This window comes from Phaenicophaeus curvirostris, chromosome 28, assembly GCF_032191515.1.
Source record: "Phaenicophaeus curvirostris isolate KB17595 chromosome 28, BPBGC_Pcur_1.0, whole genome shotgun sequence".
Classification (NCBI taxonomy): Eukaryota; Metazoa; Chordata; class Aves; order Cuculiformes; family Cuculidae; genus Phaenicophaeus; species Phaenicophaeus curvirostris.
Window position 1 is genome coordinate 2,546,994 of NC_091419.1, and position 16,671 is coordinate 2,563,664.

General features: G+C 59.2%; 1 protein-coding gene across 1 annotated transcript; it reads left to right on the forward strand.

Annotated features, from left to right (window-relative positions):
• Positions 1–1,168: 1,168 nt before the first annotated feature.
• On the forward strand, positions 1,169–13,576 carry ZNF414 (zinc finger protein 414). The gene is made up of 9 exons (XM_069878155.1): positions 1,169–1,243; positions 7,709–7,840; positions 9,013–9,114; positions 9,199–9,306; positions 9,511–9,616; positions 10,906–11,441; positions 11,794–11,844; positions 12,722–12,880; positions 13,132–13,576. The coding sequence occupies exons 2-9, from the start codon at positions 7,750–7,752 to the stop codon at positions 13,206–13,208; spliced, it is 1,230 nt and encodes a 409-aa protein (XP_069734256.1). The 5' UTR covers positions 1,169–1,243; positions 7,709–7,749; the 3' UTR covers positions 13,209–13,576.
• The last annotated feature ends 3,095 nt before the right edge of the window (positions 13,577–16,671 follow it).

Consider the following 16,671-nt stretch of genomic DNA (forward strand, 5'->3'; position numbering starts at 1 on the left):
AAGAGCCAGGATGTTCCAAAAGCCTTGGATGCTCCAAGCCCCTAGGATGTTCTGAGCCCTCGGGATGCTCCAAAGGATTGGAGTGCTCTGAAGACCCTAGGATGCTCCAGGAACCCCAGGATGCTCCAAGGACCTGGGATGCTCCAAGGGCTGGAATGCTCTAAGGACTGGGACACTCCAAGGCCCGCAGTTTGCTCCAAAGGCCCCTGGAATGCTCCAAGGGCCAGGATGTTCCATGGGCAGGGATGCTTTAATCCTCTGGGATGCTCCGAGCCCCTGGGATGCTCTGAGATCCTGGGATGCTCCAAAGGCTCTGGGATGCTCCATGGGCCAGGATGCTCCGAGCCCCTGGGATGCTCCATGGGCCTAGATGCTCCAAAGCCCCCCAAGATGCTCCAAGGTCCGGTATACTCCAAGCCCCTGGGATGCTCCAAAGGCCCTGGGATGCTCCAAGGGCCAGGATGCTCCAAAGCCCCTCCAGGATGCTCCATGGGCCAGGATGCTCTGAGCCCGTGGGATGCTCCAAGATCATGGGATGCTCCAAGATCATGGGATGCTCCAAGAGCCAGGATGCTCGAAGTCCCTGGGATGCTTCAAAGGCCCTGGGATGCTCCAAGGGCCGGGATGCTCTGAGCCCCTGGGATGCTCCAAGGGCCAGGATGCTTTGAGCCCCTGGGATGCTCCAAGATCCTGGGATGCTCCAAGGGCCAGGATGCCCCAAGCCCCTGGGATGCTCCAAGACCCTGGGATGCTCCACGGGCTTAGATGCTCCAAATGCCCCAGGGATGCTCCATGCGCCAGGATGCTCCGAGCCCCTGGGATGCCCCAAGATCCTGGGATGCCCCGAGAAACTGGGATGTTCCAAAGCCCCCCGGGGTGCTCCGAACCTCTGGGATGCCCCAAGATCCTGAGATGTCCCAAGATCCTGGGATGCTCCATAGCCCCCGAGGATGCTCCGAGATCCTGGGATGCTCTAAGCCCCCGGGATGCTCCGAGCTCCCCCCGATGCTGCAGCCCCCGCAGGCTCAGGGGTGCAAGGTGGGGGGGGGGGGGATGAAACCCCCCAGGAAAAACAACCGCGGGGCCCTTCGCCGCCCCCCCCCACCCCGGTGCCCCCGCCCCCCGTTCCCTGCCGCTCCTTCCTCCCCCTCCTTCTCCTCCTCCTCCTCCCCCCGCTCTCGCGACAGCTCCGCGCAGAAAATGGCCCCGCGGCCGCCGCTCCGCTGATGCGCTCCGGGCACCGGTACGGGGGGGGGGGGATGGGGGGCATGGGGGCTACTGACCGCGGGAAGGGGGCGACCAGCCATGGGGTGCGAGCCCTGGCTGTGCCACTGCTGGGCGTGTTAGCCATGGGGGCGACTGGCCACGGAGAGCACTAGCCAGGGGTTGGACCCCTGGGGGTGGGGGCTGCTAGCCACAGAAAGCACTAGCCAGGGGGGTGTAACCCTGGGGAGGGGGGGGCTACTAGCCACGAAGAGCACTAGCCAGGGGAGTGTACCCCTGGAGGGATGCTGCCAATGAGGAGGCTACTAGCCACAGAAAGCACTAGCCAAGGGGATGTACCCCTGGGGAGGGGAGCTACTAGCCACAGAAAGGACTAGCCAGGGGGGTGTACCCCTGGGGGGGCTACTAGCCACAGAAAGCACTAGCCAAGGGGATGTACCCCTGGGAAGGAGGGCTACTGGCCTCGGAGAGCACTAGCCAGGGGGATGTACTCCTGGGAAGGAGGGCTACTGGCCTCGGAGAGCACTAGCCAGAGGGGTGTACCCCTGGGGGGATGCTGCCGGGGCAGGGGGGTGCTACTGGCCTCGGACAGCACTAGCCAAGGGGATGTACCCCTGGGGAGGGGGGCTACTAGCCACAGAAAGCACTAGCCAAGGGGGTCTACGCCTGGGGAGGGGAGCTACTAGCCACAGAAAGGACTAGCCAGGGGGGTGTACCCCTGGGGGGACTACTAGCCACAGAAAGCACTAGCCAAGGGGATGTACACCTGGGGAGGGGGAATACTAGCCACGGAAAGCACTATCCAGGCGTGTGTACCCCTGGGGGGATGCTGCCAGGGGTGGGAGGGCTACTGGCCTTGGAGAGCACTAGCCAAGGGTGTGTGCCCCTCGGGGGATGCTGCCAAGTGGGGGCTGTTAGCCACAGAAAGCACTAGCCAGCGGTATGTACCCCTGGGGTGTGCTACTAGCCACAGAAAGCACTAGCCTGGGTTGTGCTATCCTTGTGGGGCTATTAGCCACAGAACCCACTCGTCATGGGTGTTCTGCCCATGGGGGGGCTGCTAGCCACAGCAACTACTAGCCATGGGCATGCTACCCGTGGAGGGGCTGCTACTCATGGTGGAGCTACTAGCCACAGAAAGCACTAGCCATGAGTGTGCTACCCATGAGAGGGCTACTAGCCATAGAAAGCAGTAGCCATGGGTGTGGTACCCATGGGGTGCTGCTAGCCACAGAACCCATTAGCCATGGCTGTGCTACGCATGGTGGGGCTGCAGGCCCTGGGCTGTAGCTGTGGGCTAGCAGCAGAGGGTCAGGTAGCCACAGGAGCCGCTAGCCCCCGTCTTTGCAGGTATCCTGCACCTCAGCCATCGTGGGAACCTGAACCAGGGCCACCTGCTCGAGAGGCAGCGTTGTCTGAGCGCAGAGGGGAAGGTCCATCCTCCTCAGGTGGCTCCTGAAAGGGAAGAAGGTTTTTTTCCAGCTGGTGGATCTGCTGGCCACGGGCAGGCAGGGGGAGGTGGCCACCAGCATGGTGTGGGGACATGGGGCAGCACGACTGTCCCCCAGTCACCCAGGTCACCGGTAGCTTGGAGGAAGCTGAGAGGGGGGCAGGGCTGCTGAGGGTGGCTCTGGGGGGAAGAGAAGAAGAGATGTTCCTCAAGGAACTCCTGAAGGTTCTCAGCCGAGCTGTTCCCATCTCCACCCTGGGAACAGGACACAAGGCTCACCCTTTTTGGATGCCTGATCCATGGTGAAGTCCATGGGGCTCTCCAGGTGGATTTTCTAAGTTGGAAAGCAGGGAACGTGCCCTCGGAGCGAGGTGGAGGCGTAAAACCTTGAGGCAGCAGCTTTGCTCCACCCCAAGTTGGGATGAGGGCACCCAAGTTGCTTGGGCATCCCCGAGGGGAGCATCCTTCCCTGCCTCTCGCAGGGTTCCCCGTGAAGGCACCAGGAGGATTTTTAATGTGCGTTTTTAGTTTACGACGTGCGTTTGAAGGCCAGGACCGGTGGCCGGAGCGCCTGCCGGGGGGGACTCACCGTCCCAACAGGCACTGGGCGACTGTCACAGCCTGAGCGTCCTCCCTCCGCGCCGCTCGGCGCTGAGCGATCACATGAGCCCCTTGTTCTGAGCCTTTGTCTCTCATCTCCCGATGCCGAGAAGCTGCGTTTTGGGAAGCCTCTGCTCCCAAACCGCTCAGAAATGCTCAAATCAGGTTTTTTCTCCCATTTATCCTCCCGGAGGGGGGGCTCTAAAAGTCTTCTGGGCTTGTCGATGGGTTTAAACCCCGTGGCTTATTTGAGCCGTATTAATTATTAACTGAATGAACACTGGAGGCAGCTCTGGGTGACCAAACCCTCCCACTCCCCCTTGGTGCTGTCGCCCCCCAAGAGGATTTTTGCCCCTTCCCGGCCGGAGTTTGGTGCCAGTGGGTGGAAAACCCTGCAAAAAGCGACACTGAATCTTTGATGGCTCCAGGATTTGGGTTTCCAGGGCAGGGTTTGCACCGGTACTGGGGGATCCACCTCTCCAGTGAGGTTGCTGGGGATGGGGATGGTGGCAGCAGCACCGAGGCTGGAGCATCACGCATGGGGTTGCAGGACAGAAGGTCCTGGAGGGTGAAAAGTGAGCAGTGACGGCAAAATGAGCCACCGGCTCCACGAAAACCAGAGCCAGGGCTGAGCAGCTTTGTGGGACGTTGGTGGGGCAGCACGCTGGGTGCAGCGAGGTGCACATCCATCCATCCATCCATCCATCCATCCATCCATCCATCCATCCATCCATCCATCCATCCTGCCAGCAGCACCACTCCTGCCCCTTTGCGTTGACTCAGGAGGTGCTTTCGCTGCTTTTCCAGAGAAAGTTTGGTGCGGGTGAGCTCCTCAGAGCATTCACACTGCAGGCTGATCTGCTCCGTCTTGAAGATGGACTCCAAAAAGTTGTTGGCATCGTTCTCATGGAGGATGAAGAAATCATCCTGCCTGGTGCTGGGGGAGCAAGCCCAGTGTGGGGGCATCAGTGGGGTCAAGGCTGGTGCCAGGCAGCCTTGGGGGGTTCCAGGAGACCCTGCTGGGCCTGGGTCCACCCCAAGCAGATTTAGAGGGTGATTTGGAGAGGCACTTGAGGACATGGTTTAGTAGGCACGGTGGTGGTGGGCTGAGTTTTAGACTGGGTGAACTCAGAGGTCTTTTCCAACTTCAGTGATTCTGTGATTCAGCCTCAAACGCATCATTGGGGAACCACTTCCAACTGGAAATGAAGAATAGTGTGGACAGCACATCTGAGGAGAGGAGGGAGGTTTTAGTAGGACCTGTAACACGCTGTGTTCAGTTCTGGGCCCCTCATTACATGAAGGACGTTGAGGTCCTGGAGGACATCCAGACTAGAGCAACATGGCTGGTGAAGGGGCTGGAGAACAAGGGTTACGAGGAGCAGCTGAAGGAACTAGGAGTGTTTAGCCTGGAGAAGAGGAGGCTGAGGGGGGAGATCTCATGACTGTCTACAATTGCCTGGAAGGAGGGTGCAGCAAGGTGGGTGCTGGACTCTTCTCCCAAGGCTCAGGAAGTAGGATGAGAGGGAATGGCCTCAAGTTACGCCAGGGAAGGGTTAGATTGAATATTAGGAAAAATTTCTTCACCAGAAGGGTTCTCAGGCACTGGCAGAGGCTCCCAGGGAGGTGGTGGAGTCACCATCCTTCAGGGTTTAAAAGACAGGTAGATTAATTGCTCAGGAATATGTTTTAGTGGTGGACAGGTACGGTTGGGCTTGACGATCTCAAAGGTCTTTTCCAGCCTAGGGATTCTATGATTGTATCCAAAGGTGCTGCCAGGTTTGATCCTGAAGCTCCTGCCCTGGAAGCCAACAGCCACAACGGTGCCAAGGGAGAATTGCCTGATTTCTTGCCTGTGCTCCAATTAAACTCCTGGTGCAGCAGGCGTGGGCGTCCTGCTCCCATCAGAGACCATCAGGGACAGGGGACTGTCCGCAGGCCTGGGGACAGGCAGCAGCGTGGAGGATTGATCTGGAGCCAGCATTTCCAGCAGGGAAGCTTTTTATCAGGGAGTACAGGGATAGGATGAGAGGGGAACAGTTTTCAGCTGCAAGAGGGGAGACTGAGATGAGATCTTAGGAAGAAATGTTTTCTTGTGAGGGTGGGGAGGCCCTGGCCCAGGTTGCCCAGAGCAGTGGTGGCTGCCCCATCCCTGGAGGGGTTCAAGGCCAGGTTGGATGGGGCTTGGAGCTCCTGATCCAGTGGGAGGTGTCCCTGCCCATGGCAGGGGGGGAACTGGCTGGGCTTTGAGGTCCCTTCCAACCCAAACCATTCCAGGATTACCACCCCAGGCCCCACCAGACCCCCCTGACTTCTCTGACCAGGGTGAGGTTCATTGCAGTCTCAGGGACTCCCACTACCAGGAGTTGTTCCAGCAGCACCAAAGTTCCAACATGTCAGGGTAACGTGGTGCCACACAGATGCTGCACCTTCCCTGGAGGTGTTTAAGGGATGGGTGGATGAGGTGCTGAGGGACATGGTTTAGCGTTTGATAGGAATGGTTGGACTCGATGATCCAGTGGGTCTCTTCCAGCCTGGTGATTCTATGATTCTATGAAGGGGCTGAACATGAGGACACTGCCCTGCCTTCACCCTTGTCATGCTTTCTCCCTCCAAAGAAGATTCCCAAAACCATTTTTCCCAGCAAAATCTGCATTTTCACCTCCTGATAAAACAAAGCTCCAGCAAAACTGCTTTTCTGTGGTGTTTGTGCTGCTTTGGGCAGATGAAGGAAACCAACCCATCCAGCCAGGGCTGAATTTCCTCTCCTGGGACCCGATCAGCCCCTGGCCCTGCCCAAAGCCCCCCGCGCCGTGGCCAATCCGCCTTCCAGCTGGTTCGCCCTCGGAGCAGGTTGCATCCTGCAGCGTCGGCAGAAGCCGCTGAGCTGAGAAAACCACAACAGCAAAAAGCAAATGCAACCCCCAAACAAAGCCGCGAGGCTGGGGGCAGCTGGAGAAATAATCCCTCCTGGATTTTGGGATTTGCCCCCCCTCCCTCCCTGATTTATTGCTGGCTGGGATGCAATCCCAGTGCCACTGGTTGCTGCAGCAACAGCTGCTGAGCCCCCCCTTTGCTGGGCTAAAGCCCCGCTGCGTGCGGCCAGGCTGGAACAGAAAAGCTGGGAAGATGCATCTTGAGCAGATGCTAACGGGCAGGTCCAGCAAGGGCAGGAGGGATGGGATGGATCAGGGAGTGCAGGGATAGGACGAGGGGGAGTGTTTTGGAGCTGAAAGAGATGAGATTGAGATGACATCTTAGGAAGAATTGTTTTCAGCTGAGAGTGGGAAGGCCCTGGCTCAGGTTGTCTGGAGAAGTGGTGGCTGCCCCATCCTTGAAGGTCGGGTTGGATGGGGCTTGGAGCAAGCAGATCCAGTGAGAGGTGTCCCTGCCCATGGCAGAAGGGGTTGGAACTGGATGGGCTTTGAGGTCCCTTCCAACTCAAACCATTCTATAATGTGGGCACATCTCATTGCACCCTGCAAGGCTGATCCCCAGGGAGATTCCCAAGGGGTGTTCACTTTGGGAGTCACTGAGGTCTTGGGGAAAAATTAACTCTCTCACCAGTTCTGGTGTGCATGGTGCCGCCACTCTGCAGCCCAGCACTGATATTATTATTATTATCATCATCATCATCATCACCATCATCTTTTCTTTTCAACTTTGACCCTAAGACACCGCTGAGAAATCTTCTAAAGTGAGGAATTAATTGGATGCCTTTTGCTGGGAGTTAGTGTTTGGCTTTTGCTCATCAAAGCCTCTCAATGAGGCTCTGTGAGCCAGTTTGGTTTTGGGGACCATCTGATGGAGCATGTGTGAAGGAACGAGCCCATCAGCTGGGCATCAGGCCCTGCTGCCGCCACTCCCAATCGTGCAATGGGATCTGCTGCTCCTCTTGGCAGGAAAACCCTTTGAATCTGGGGGGGAACAGTCAAGAGGAGCATCCAATGGGACTCCCAGCGCAGCCAGGAGCAAGAGAGACTTAAAGCAGCTCCTGTTTCAGCTGCATCACCTTGGCAGGGAGGTGGGTCCTGTGGTTTTGGGTGGGATTTTGGACTATATGTGCTGTGGGAGCCTGGTGATGTGTGCCAAGCAGCAGCTGGAGGTGGACCTTTCAGGAGCTCTGTGGAGATCGAGTGGGAGATGCAGGAAGGGGTGGCAACAGCTCCAGCTTCAAAGCCTGGTGGCTGCTCTCCATACACCAAGCCCCCCAGGTGTGGTGTTCACAGCACATCCACCCCAGAGAGATGCTGGGAAGAGATCTGCATCCTGCTTCTACTGGGAAGCCCATGTGGAGCCGAGATCTCCTCCCAGCTTGGCTCTGGAGGTCCCCATCCAGGAAGGCTGGTCACACAGCCATGGGGCACCAAGGAGGAGGCGGTCAACATCACTCCACGCCAGCATTTAACCTCTCACTCTTGCGCTTGGTTGTAGCATCACTGGGAGAAGACAGTCGGCAACACGTGCCTCATCCCATGACCACCACTGGCCAGGCCATGAAGACAGAGAAGGACGAGGCTGTACCCACCTTCTCCCTGGGGGGTAGATACACCGGAGAGGGGCCAGGTGAGTCTCAAGTTGCACCATGGAAGGTTCAGATTGGACATTAGGAATGATTTCTTCACTGAAAGTGTTCTGAGGCACTGGAACAGCTGCCCAGGGAGTTGGTGGAGTCATCAACCCTGGAAGAGTTTAAAGGATGGGCAGGTGAGGGGCTCAGGGATGTGGTTTAATAGTGGACAGGGACAGTTGAACTCTATGATCTCAATGGTCTTTTCCAACTAAACAATTCTATGATTCTGACTCCATTGTGCCACATGGGGTGGTGAGAGGAGTCAGAGCAGGATGAGGAGAAGCCTTCTCTTGATTTGAGGTCCCTTTGGCTAAATTCCACCCCAGAGGGTGGCTGGGAGCACCCTGGACAGGTGTGTGTATGGCATCACCCAGCCTGTTCGAGATGCCAGTGGGCTTTGCCTCCATATCAGCGGCTTTTCCTTGAGCAAAGACCTTCCTGTCTCCAACCACCCTGGAGGCTTCTGGTGGCTGGTTTAACCAGCAGGTCAAAGGAGGGGATTCTGCCCCTCTATTCTGCTCTCATGAGACCTCACCTGGAGCCCTGTGTCCAGTTCTGGAGTCCTCAGCATAGGAAGGAGACAGATCTGTTGGATCAAGTCCAGAGGAGGTCACAGAGATGATCCAAGGGCTGGAGCACATCCCATCCAAGGACAGGCTGAGAGAGTTGGGCTTGTTCAGCCTCGAGAAGAGAAGGCTCTGGGGAGACCTTAGAGCAACTTCCAATACTGAAGGGGCTCCAGGAAAGCTGGGGAGGGGCTCTGGATCAGGGAGTCCAGGGAGAGGATGAGGGGGAACGGTTTTCAGCTGCAAGAGGGGAGATTGAGATGAGATCTTAGGAAGAAATGTTTTGCTGTGAGGGTGGGGAGGCCCTGGCCCAGATTGCCCAGAGCAGTGGTGGCTGCCCCATCCCTGGAGGGATTCAAGGCCAGGTTGGATGGGGCTTGGAGCCCCTGATCCAGTGGGAGGTGTCCCTGCCTGTGACAGGGAGGTGGAACTGGATGGGCTTTGAGGTCCCTTCCAACTCAAACCATTCCATGATTACCACCACCCCAGGCACCCCCAACTTCCTGAGCCCATTTGTGCAGGATATGAGGGAGGGTGGAGAGGGACCTGGTTTGGGCAGGGGCTGAGCTTGTTGCTCCCTAACGGCCTTTTCCCCTCAGGCTGCAGCGAAGCGGCTCTGCCTGTCGCTCCGATGCCGGTGACGGGGAGCGGAGGAACCCCAGCCCAGGACCTGCGGCCGCTGAAGCGCAGACCAGTCCCAGGTGAGCTGAGCCCTAGCCTTGCCCCAGGGGGGTGACAGTGACCCCTGGGGTAGGGACAAGACCTACAGATCTGTCTCCTTCCAGGGAAGCACTACCAGTGCTCAAGCTATGGTTGCAAACTGGCCTTCCCCAGCATGCAGGAGCTGATGGACCACCTGAAAGTCCACTACAGACCCACGCAGTCCCTTGAGGGTAAGGCCATGGCTCTCTGCATTGATCGTTTTTAAGTTGGGAGGTGGCAAAGCAGGGCTTGAAGCTGAGGCTTCATTGTCCAGGAGATGCTACACAACATGGGCCAGGCATGCAGAGAGCATGGGAAGTGCTGGAGACCCTCCAGCCTTGGGGGTGCAGCCCAACCAGGCTGGTGCTGACTCTCAATCCCATTTTCTTGGTCAGGCAAAACCTTCCAGTGCCCGACGCTGGGCTGCACGGAGACTTTCCCCAGCATGCAGGACCTCATGGCCCACATGAAGGTGCACTACAAGCCAAACCGCTACTTCAAGTGAGTCCCGCTGGTCCCCATCCCCTGCCTTCTCCCTGCAGACACCTCCCGTGGCACATCCTTAGAGCAGCTTCCAGGACTGAAAGGGGCTGCAGGAAGGCAGGGGAGGGGCTCTTGATCAGGGAGGGAAGGGGTAGAATGAGAGGGAACAGTTTTCAGCTGGAAGCGGGGAGATTGAGGTGAGATCTCATTGGCATGAGGTTTAACACGACCAAATGCCGGGTCCTGCCCGTGGGGCACAACAACCCTGAGCAGCTACAGACTAGGAGAAGTCTGGCTGGAAACTGCCTGGAGGAGAAGGACCTGGGGGTGTTGGTTGACAGTGACTGACCATGAGCCAGCAGTGGCCCAGGTGGCCAAGAAGGCCAATGGCATCTTGGCTTGGATCAGAAACAGTGTGGCCAGCAGGGCCAGGGAGGTTCTTCTCCCTCTGGACTCGGCACTGGTGAGACCGCTTCTCGAATCCTGTGTTCAGTTCTGGGCCCCTCACCACAAGAAGGATGTTGAGGCTCTGGAGCGAGTCCAGAGAAGAGCAACGAAGCTGGTGAGGGGGCTGGAGAAGAAGAGGAGCGTCTGAGAGAGCTGGGGGTGTTTAGCCTGGAGAAGAGGAGGCTGAGGGGAGACCTCATTGCTCTCTCCAACTCCCTGCAAGGAGGTTGTGGAGAGGAGGGAGCTGGGCTCTTCTCCCAAGTGACAGGGGACAGGACGAGAGGGAATGGCCTCAAGCTCCACCAGGGGAGGTTCAGGCTGGACATTAGGAAAAAAAATTTCATGGAAAGGGTCATTGGGCACTGTCAGAGGCTGCCCAGGGAGGGGGTTGAGTCACCTTCCCTGGGGGGGTTTAAGGGACGGGTGGATGAGGTGCTGAGGGACATGGTTTAGTGATTGATGGGAATGGTTGGACTTGATGATCCTGTCGGTCTTTTCCAACCTAGTGATTCTATGATTCTGTGAGATCTGAGGAAGAAATGTTTTCCTATGAGGTTGCTCAGGGAAGTGGTTGCTGCCCCATCCCTGGAGGTGTTCAAGGCCAGGTTGGATGGGGCTTGGAGCAACCAGATCCAGTGGGAGGTATCCCTGCCCGTGGTAGAGCTTGGAACTGGATGGGCTTTGAGGTCCCTTCCAACCATTCCACGATTCTGTGATCCTAGCTGAGGGCACCCGGCAGCTCCCAAACAGTCCCAAGCACACAGGTTTCCAGCTTTCAGACCCCCCCATCTCAGCAGCAAAGCCCAGCGCTGGGAAGAGGGGATGCAGAGGGGACTGACACCGCTTCCCTGGCCCTGCAGGTGTGAGAACTGCATGCTGCGCTTCCGGACACATCGCTCCCTCTTCAAGCACCTGCACGTCTGCTCCGACAGTGCCAGCAGCCCCGCGCCGCCCCCCAAAGCCGACAAGCCCGTCCTGCCTGCTACCTCTGCCCTGGAGAAGGAGCCTGCGGCCAAGCCGACCGAGGGGCTGCCCAAACTCCTGAGCATTATCCGACCCCTGGAGAAAGAAGCCATCCTCCCCGGCGTGGACACTGCCCCAGCGGCCCCCGCCGCGCTCCCTACCAGCCTCCCTGAGCTGCCCGGCTCACTGGAGGCGCTGCCGCTGGTCTCGCCGACCCCCCACCCTTTCCCGCTGCTGGAGCCCAATCTTTTCGGGCCGTCGTCCTTGACTCGGTTCTCAGGGCCACCCCCGTCCTCGGTGCCGGGGCCGTTCCTGTCCTACATGCCCCCTTCGCCCTACAGCTTGCCCCAGCCCCCAGCGCAGCATCGCCTCCGGCCCTACGTGCCGGGCCACGGCCCCCCCGGCTCCAACGCCGTCTGGAGGAAAAGCCAAGGTGAGCACGCGGGGCTGTTTGGGCAAACCTTCTTCTGCTCCCACCTTGACCAGCAGCTCCTGGAGAAGGATGCACCATCGGCCAGCTGAGGATCCCCCTCCTCCCGGCTCCTTGCAGGGCCCCCTTGGTGCCCCAACCCAGCCCCATCCCACCTCTGCCCCCACCTCCATCCCACTTGAGGGATGCTCAGTTGGAGAAAGCACCAGCAAACAAGACTCACTCCTCATTTTCCCAGCCCTGCTGCTCCCCAGCGAGCTGGGGGTGCGAGGCTAAACCTGCCCCCCCCACATGTCCCCCTTCGCAAGGGAGGGGAAGACCTAATGCTTGTCTTGCCCCTCGATTCCCTCCGCAGGTATGAGTGTCAGCCCACTCCTCCCATGCTTTGGCTCAGGAGTGACTCCAGGTTAGTTTGGCACCTACTGGTTGGGGGGTACTTTCTGGCACTGGGGTGGGGGGCGGCACGGGGGGGGCCACAAGGGATGGGAGAGACCCTTTGGGGCACGACGATGCTCCACGGAGAGCAGAGGGGGAGGGCAGGTTCCCACGTTTTCAGGAGCTGTGTGGAGAGGGGATGCCACCCAGGTAGGCTTGGAGATGGAGGGGGTTGCTGGCTGTGCCCCCCCAGGAGCTGCAGAAATGTGGTTCCTGCAGTGCCCATGGAGCAGGAGAAGGAGCTACAGCTGGTCTGTGGGCTCAAACCCTCCCGATTCGGGCTGGAAGCTGCTGCCATTTGCTCCATGGGGTGCAGAGAGGCAACGGGAGGTCCAAGCCAGCAGGGCACAGCCTCACTCCCTGCTCCCACATTTGGGGTTCCCCCTATGCGGGGGGGAATTCTGTGCACGTGGGACTCAGAGCATGGGGGCTTCTGAACGATGTGGCCTTCCAGTACCTGAAGGGGCTACAACAAAGCTGGGGAGGGACTTCTAACAAGGGCCTGGAGTGACGAGGGGGAATGGCTTTAAATTGGAACGGGGAAGATTTAGTCTGCACATTAGGAAGAAATTCTTCACTATGAGGGTGGGGAAGCCCTGGCCCAGGTTGCCCTGGGAAGTTGTGGCTGCCCCATCCCTGGAGATGCTCAAGGCCAGGTTGGATGGGGCTTGGAGCCCCTGATCCAGTGGGAGGTGTCCCTGCCCATGGCAGGGGGTGGAACTGGCTGGGCTTTGAGGTCCCTTCCAACCCAACCCATTCCATGAGTCTATGATGCAGCGAGGAGCCGGGGCCACCTGCCCTAGGGCGAGGGGCGAGCGCTGTGCCTCCCTCCTCGCCTGTCCTTGCAGGGCACTCCTCCAACAGCCGCATCGTATGGGAGCACACGCGGGGCCGCTACACCTGCACCCAGTGCCCCTACTCCACCGCCTCGCGGGAGGAGATGACCCTGCACATCGAGGAGCACCGCAAGAACCCACTGCCAGCGGGGCGCTTGGACGCAGAGATGGGTACGGCCCCAGGGGGCAGCGGGAGGGACCCCAACCACTGGGGTGCTCCACTTTTCCCACGCAGACGTGTACCCCACTGTCCTGGAGCAGGGTGACCGGCTGTGGGGTGGGCAATGATCCAGTTCCTGGCTCCCCAACCTCCAGCGCTGCCTCAGGAGGGTCTGTGGACCCTCACTGTACCCCCTCACAGCCTTGCGCAGGAGCCAGGATGCGAGGGGCTCAGCTGACAGCTCTCTTCCATCTCCTTCCAGATTTTGGGGTGGGCCTCGCCTCCTTCCACGCCAAGCTGACGCCGGAGATGGAGAACTCCCTCTACTCGCAGCTCTGATGGCTCCAGGCTCCCGCGGGACTTCTGCACCTCGCCAGCCCTCGCTCCGAGCTGGGCAGGGGGCACCGCACGGCCCCACATCCCCGCGCTGGGACTAGGACCCCCCGCTCCGGGTACTGGGAGCAGCCCCCAGCTCAGGGTAGCGAGCTTGGGGCTGTTTGGTTGGATTTCTCCCCTCCCTTTTATTTTTGCAAACTCTAAACCCCAGGAACCTCCCATCTCCCTTCCCTAAAGGTTTCAGTGCTTCAGCTCCAAGGGCTCACGGGGAGGGGGCCCGGTAGGTTGCTCAGGCAGTAGTGGACTTCTCTGGAATGAGGTCTCAATGTAATAAATGGGAATTGTATGACATAATAAATGGGAATTGTACAGGAGCGGCAGCTGGGAGAGGCTCTGTTGGTTCCCACGGCGTCTGGGGGCGATGGGGGAGCGGTGCCACCCCTAAGGATGCTCCAACCCAAAGGAGGGGGCAGAAGAGGGGGACAGGGGTGTGTCCCTGTCCTCCCGCCACCACCAGCCCCGTCAACACTTCCCAAACCATGAAGGGCTCCTGAGAGGCAGAGTTGGAGCCTCTGCCAACTGCATCCTAGCACCCCAACCAGGCACCCGAACCAGGGCAGCCCCTGTCTCCAGCATCCAGCCACCCCCCACAACGGCCAGAGGTGCTGGGAGGCCACTGACACCGGGCTGCAAGTGGAGATGAGGGCCCTGCTGCACCCCAACAGCCCCTCCGGCTGCACCCCCAGTGGGAGCTGAGCCCTGAGGCTCCCCACGTCCCGCTTTGGGTTATAGAATCGTTAGGTTGGAAAAGACCTTTGAGATCATCCAGCCCACTGGATGTCCACTACTAAACCAGATCCCTGAGCACCTCGTCTTCCCATCTTACAGGGATGGGGACTCCACCACCTCCCTGGGCAGCCTCTGTCAGTGCCCGAGAACCCTTCCAGTGAAGAAATATTCCCTTAAATCCAATTTAAACATCAGCGAAGGGACCAATGCCCACCTCACCACAACCTCCTTTCAGGCAGTTGTAGACAGTGATGAGATCTCCCCTCAGCTCCTTTTCTCCAGGCTAAACAACCCCAGCTCCCTCAGCCCCCTCTCATAACCCCTGTTCTCCAGCCTCAATGTCCTTCTTATAGTGGGGGATCCAGAAGTGAACCCAGGATTTGAGGTGCAACCTCACCAGTGCCGAGTACAGGGAGACAATCGCTTCCCTGGACCTGCTGGCCACACCGTTTCTGCTCCAAGCCAAGATGCCATTGGCCTTCTTGGCCACCTGGGCCACTGCTGGATCATGTTCAGCCGCTGTCAATCAACACCCCAGGTCTTTCTCCACCAGGCAGCTCTTCAGCTGCTGTTCCCCAAGCCTGGAGCCTGCGCAGGTGCCGGCTTCACCCCAGCAAGGTGAAAAGTTTGCTCCGAAGTGGTTGGAGCGAAACGTGCCGCCACATGCCGGTGCCCACGCCGCCTCGCTGAGTGTGGGACGGGACTGCCAGCACCCACTGCTCCGCGTCCCAGGCTCTGGAGCTGCCGCCAGCCCTAGGACAGGACGTAAACCCCAGGGGAGGATTTTTTTGCCTTTGTCTCTCTCCTGAGGCTGCCTCTTTCCCAGATACATCCACCCTGAAACCTAGGTCCTGGGGAGAAAGAGGGGTTCACCCAGACCTGCCTGCTGAGAGCAGCAAGCGAGCAGCATCGTGGAGCAGCACAAGTCACCCTCAGCAGGGTCACCAACCCAAGGCAAAGTCATAGAATCATGGACTGGTTTGGGTTGGAAGGAAGTCTGAAGCCCATGCAGTCTCACCCCCCTGCCATGGGCAGGGACACCTCCCACTGGATCAGGGGCTCCAAGCCCCATCCAACCTGGCCTTGAACCCCTCCAGGGATGGGGCAGCCACCACTGCTCTGGGCAACCTGGGCCAGGGCCTCCCCACCTTCATCGTGAAGAATTTCTTCCCAGTGTCTAGTCTAAACCTTCCCCTCTCCAATTTAAAGCCATTCCCCCTCATCCTATCCCTCCAAGCCTTTGTAAAAGGTCTTACCCCGGCTTTCCTGGAGCCTGCACCAGCCCTGCACAAGGACAACAAGGATGGACAAAAATCAGGGGGAAGCTGAGCACCAGCTGGACAGACAGACAGACAGACTGAGCTGGACAGACAGAGCTTCAGCTCCAGCGCTGCCGTAGCTGGTAGCAAGAGAGCGCACGAAGGCTCTGGGGCAGCCCCACAGTCGCCCATCTGGGTGGGGAGGTGGGGTGGGGTGGGATGCGGGGACCCTCACCTGAGGGCTGGTGGTGAGGAGCAGGGCTGGGATCTGCTCCCCTCCATCCAGCACAGACCCTCCCTCACCCCCTCCAGCCCAGCAGCCACAGGCAGCTGCCCTGACCCCAGCCCAGCCTGCTCTAGGATTCCTTCTCCCTGGCTCGGCTCGTACCCCAGCACCCAGTTTCCTCCGCCGCTGCAGGACACTGATGCTCACCCCAAAACCAACTCCAAAAACCCTTCCTCCCCTCTCCATGCCCCTGCCAGCCCCGCTGCAGCCACCTCCGAAGGCAGAGAGCAGCACGGCAGCGGCTGCGCCATCCCATGCAGGTCCTGGAGCTGCATTTGTGACAGGAATGGGGATGAGCTGTGCAATTCCCACCCCACATCAGAGCCCCTCTTCTCGCCCCATCCCACTCCCACCAGCTGCTCCTGCTACCCACATCCCATTCCCACCTCTCCAGCAGCCCCTACTCCATCCCCATCCCATCTCCCCACCCAAATCAGAGACCCTGCTCCATCCCCATCCCATTCCAACCCCAAATCAGAGCCCCTGCTCTCTCTCTCTCTTTCTCCAGCTCATTCCCACCCCACCAGCAGCTCCTGCTCCCTCCCCATCCCATTCCCACCCCAAATCAGAGACCCTGCTCCATCCCCATCCCATTCCCACCAGCCGCTCCTGCTCCCCGCATTCCATTCCCACCCCTCCAGCAGCCCCTACTCCATCCCCATCCCATTCCCACCCCACACCAGAGCCCCGTTCTCTCTCCCCACCTCATTCCAACCTCCCCCTACCATTCCCACCCCACCAGCAGCTCCTGTTCCCTCCCCATCCCATCTCCCCATCCACATCAGAGACCCTGCTCCATCCTCATCCCATTCCCCCCCAACTAGCAGCCCCTGCTCTCTCCCCATCCCATCTCCCACCCCAAATCAGAGACCCTGCTCCCTCCCCATCCCATTCCAACCCCAAATCAGAGACCCTGCTCCATCCTCATCCCATTCCCATCCCACTAGCAGCCCCTGCTCTCTCCCCATCCCATTCCCACCCCAAATCAGAGCCCCTGCCCTCTCTCTCTCTCTCTCTCCAGCTCATTTCCACCTCACCAGCAGCCCCGACGTGCCTGATTCATCCCCACCAGCCAAACTTCACCATCCAAGCATCCCCCAAGCCAGAGCTCCCAGCCAAACCAGTCCTTGCT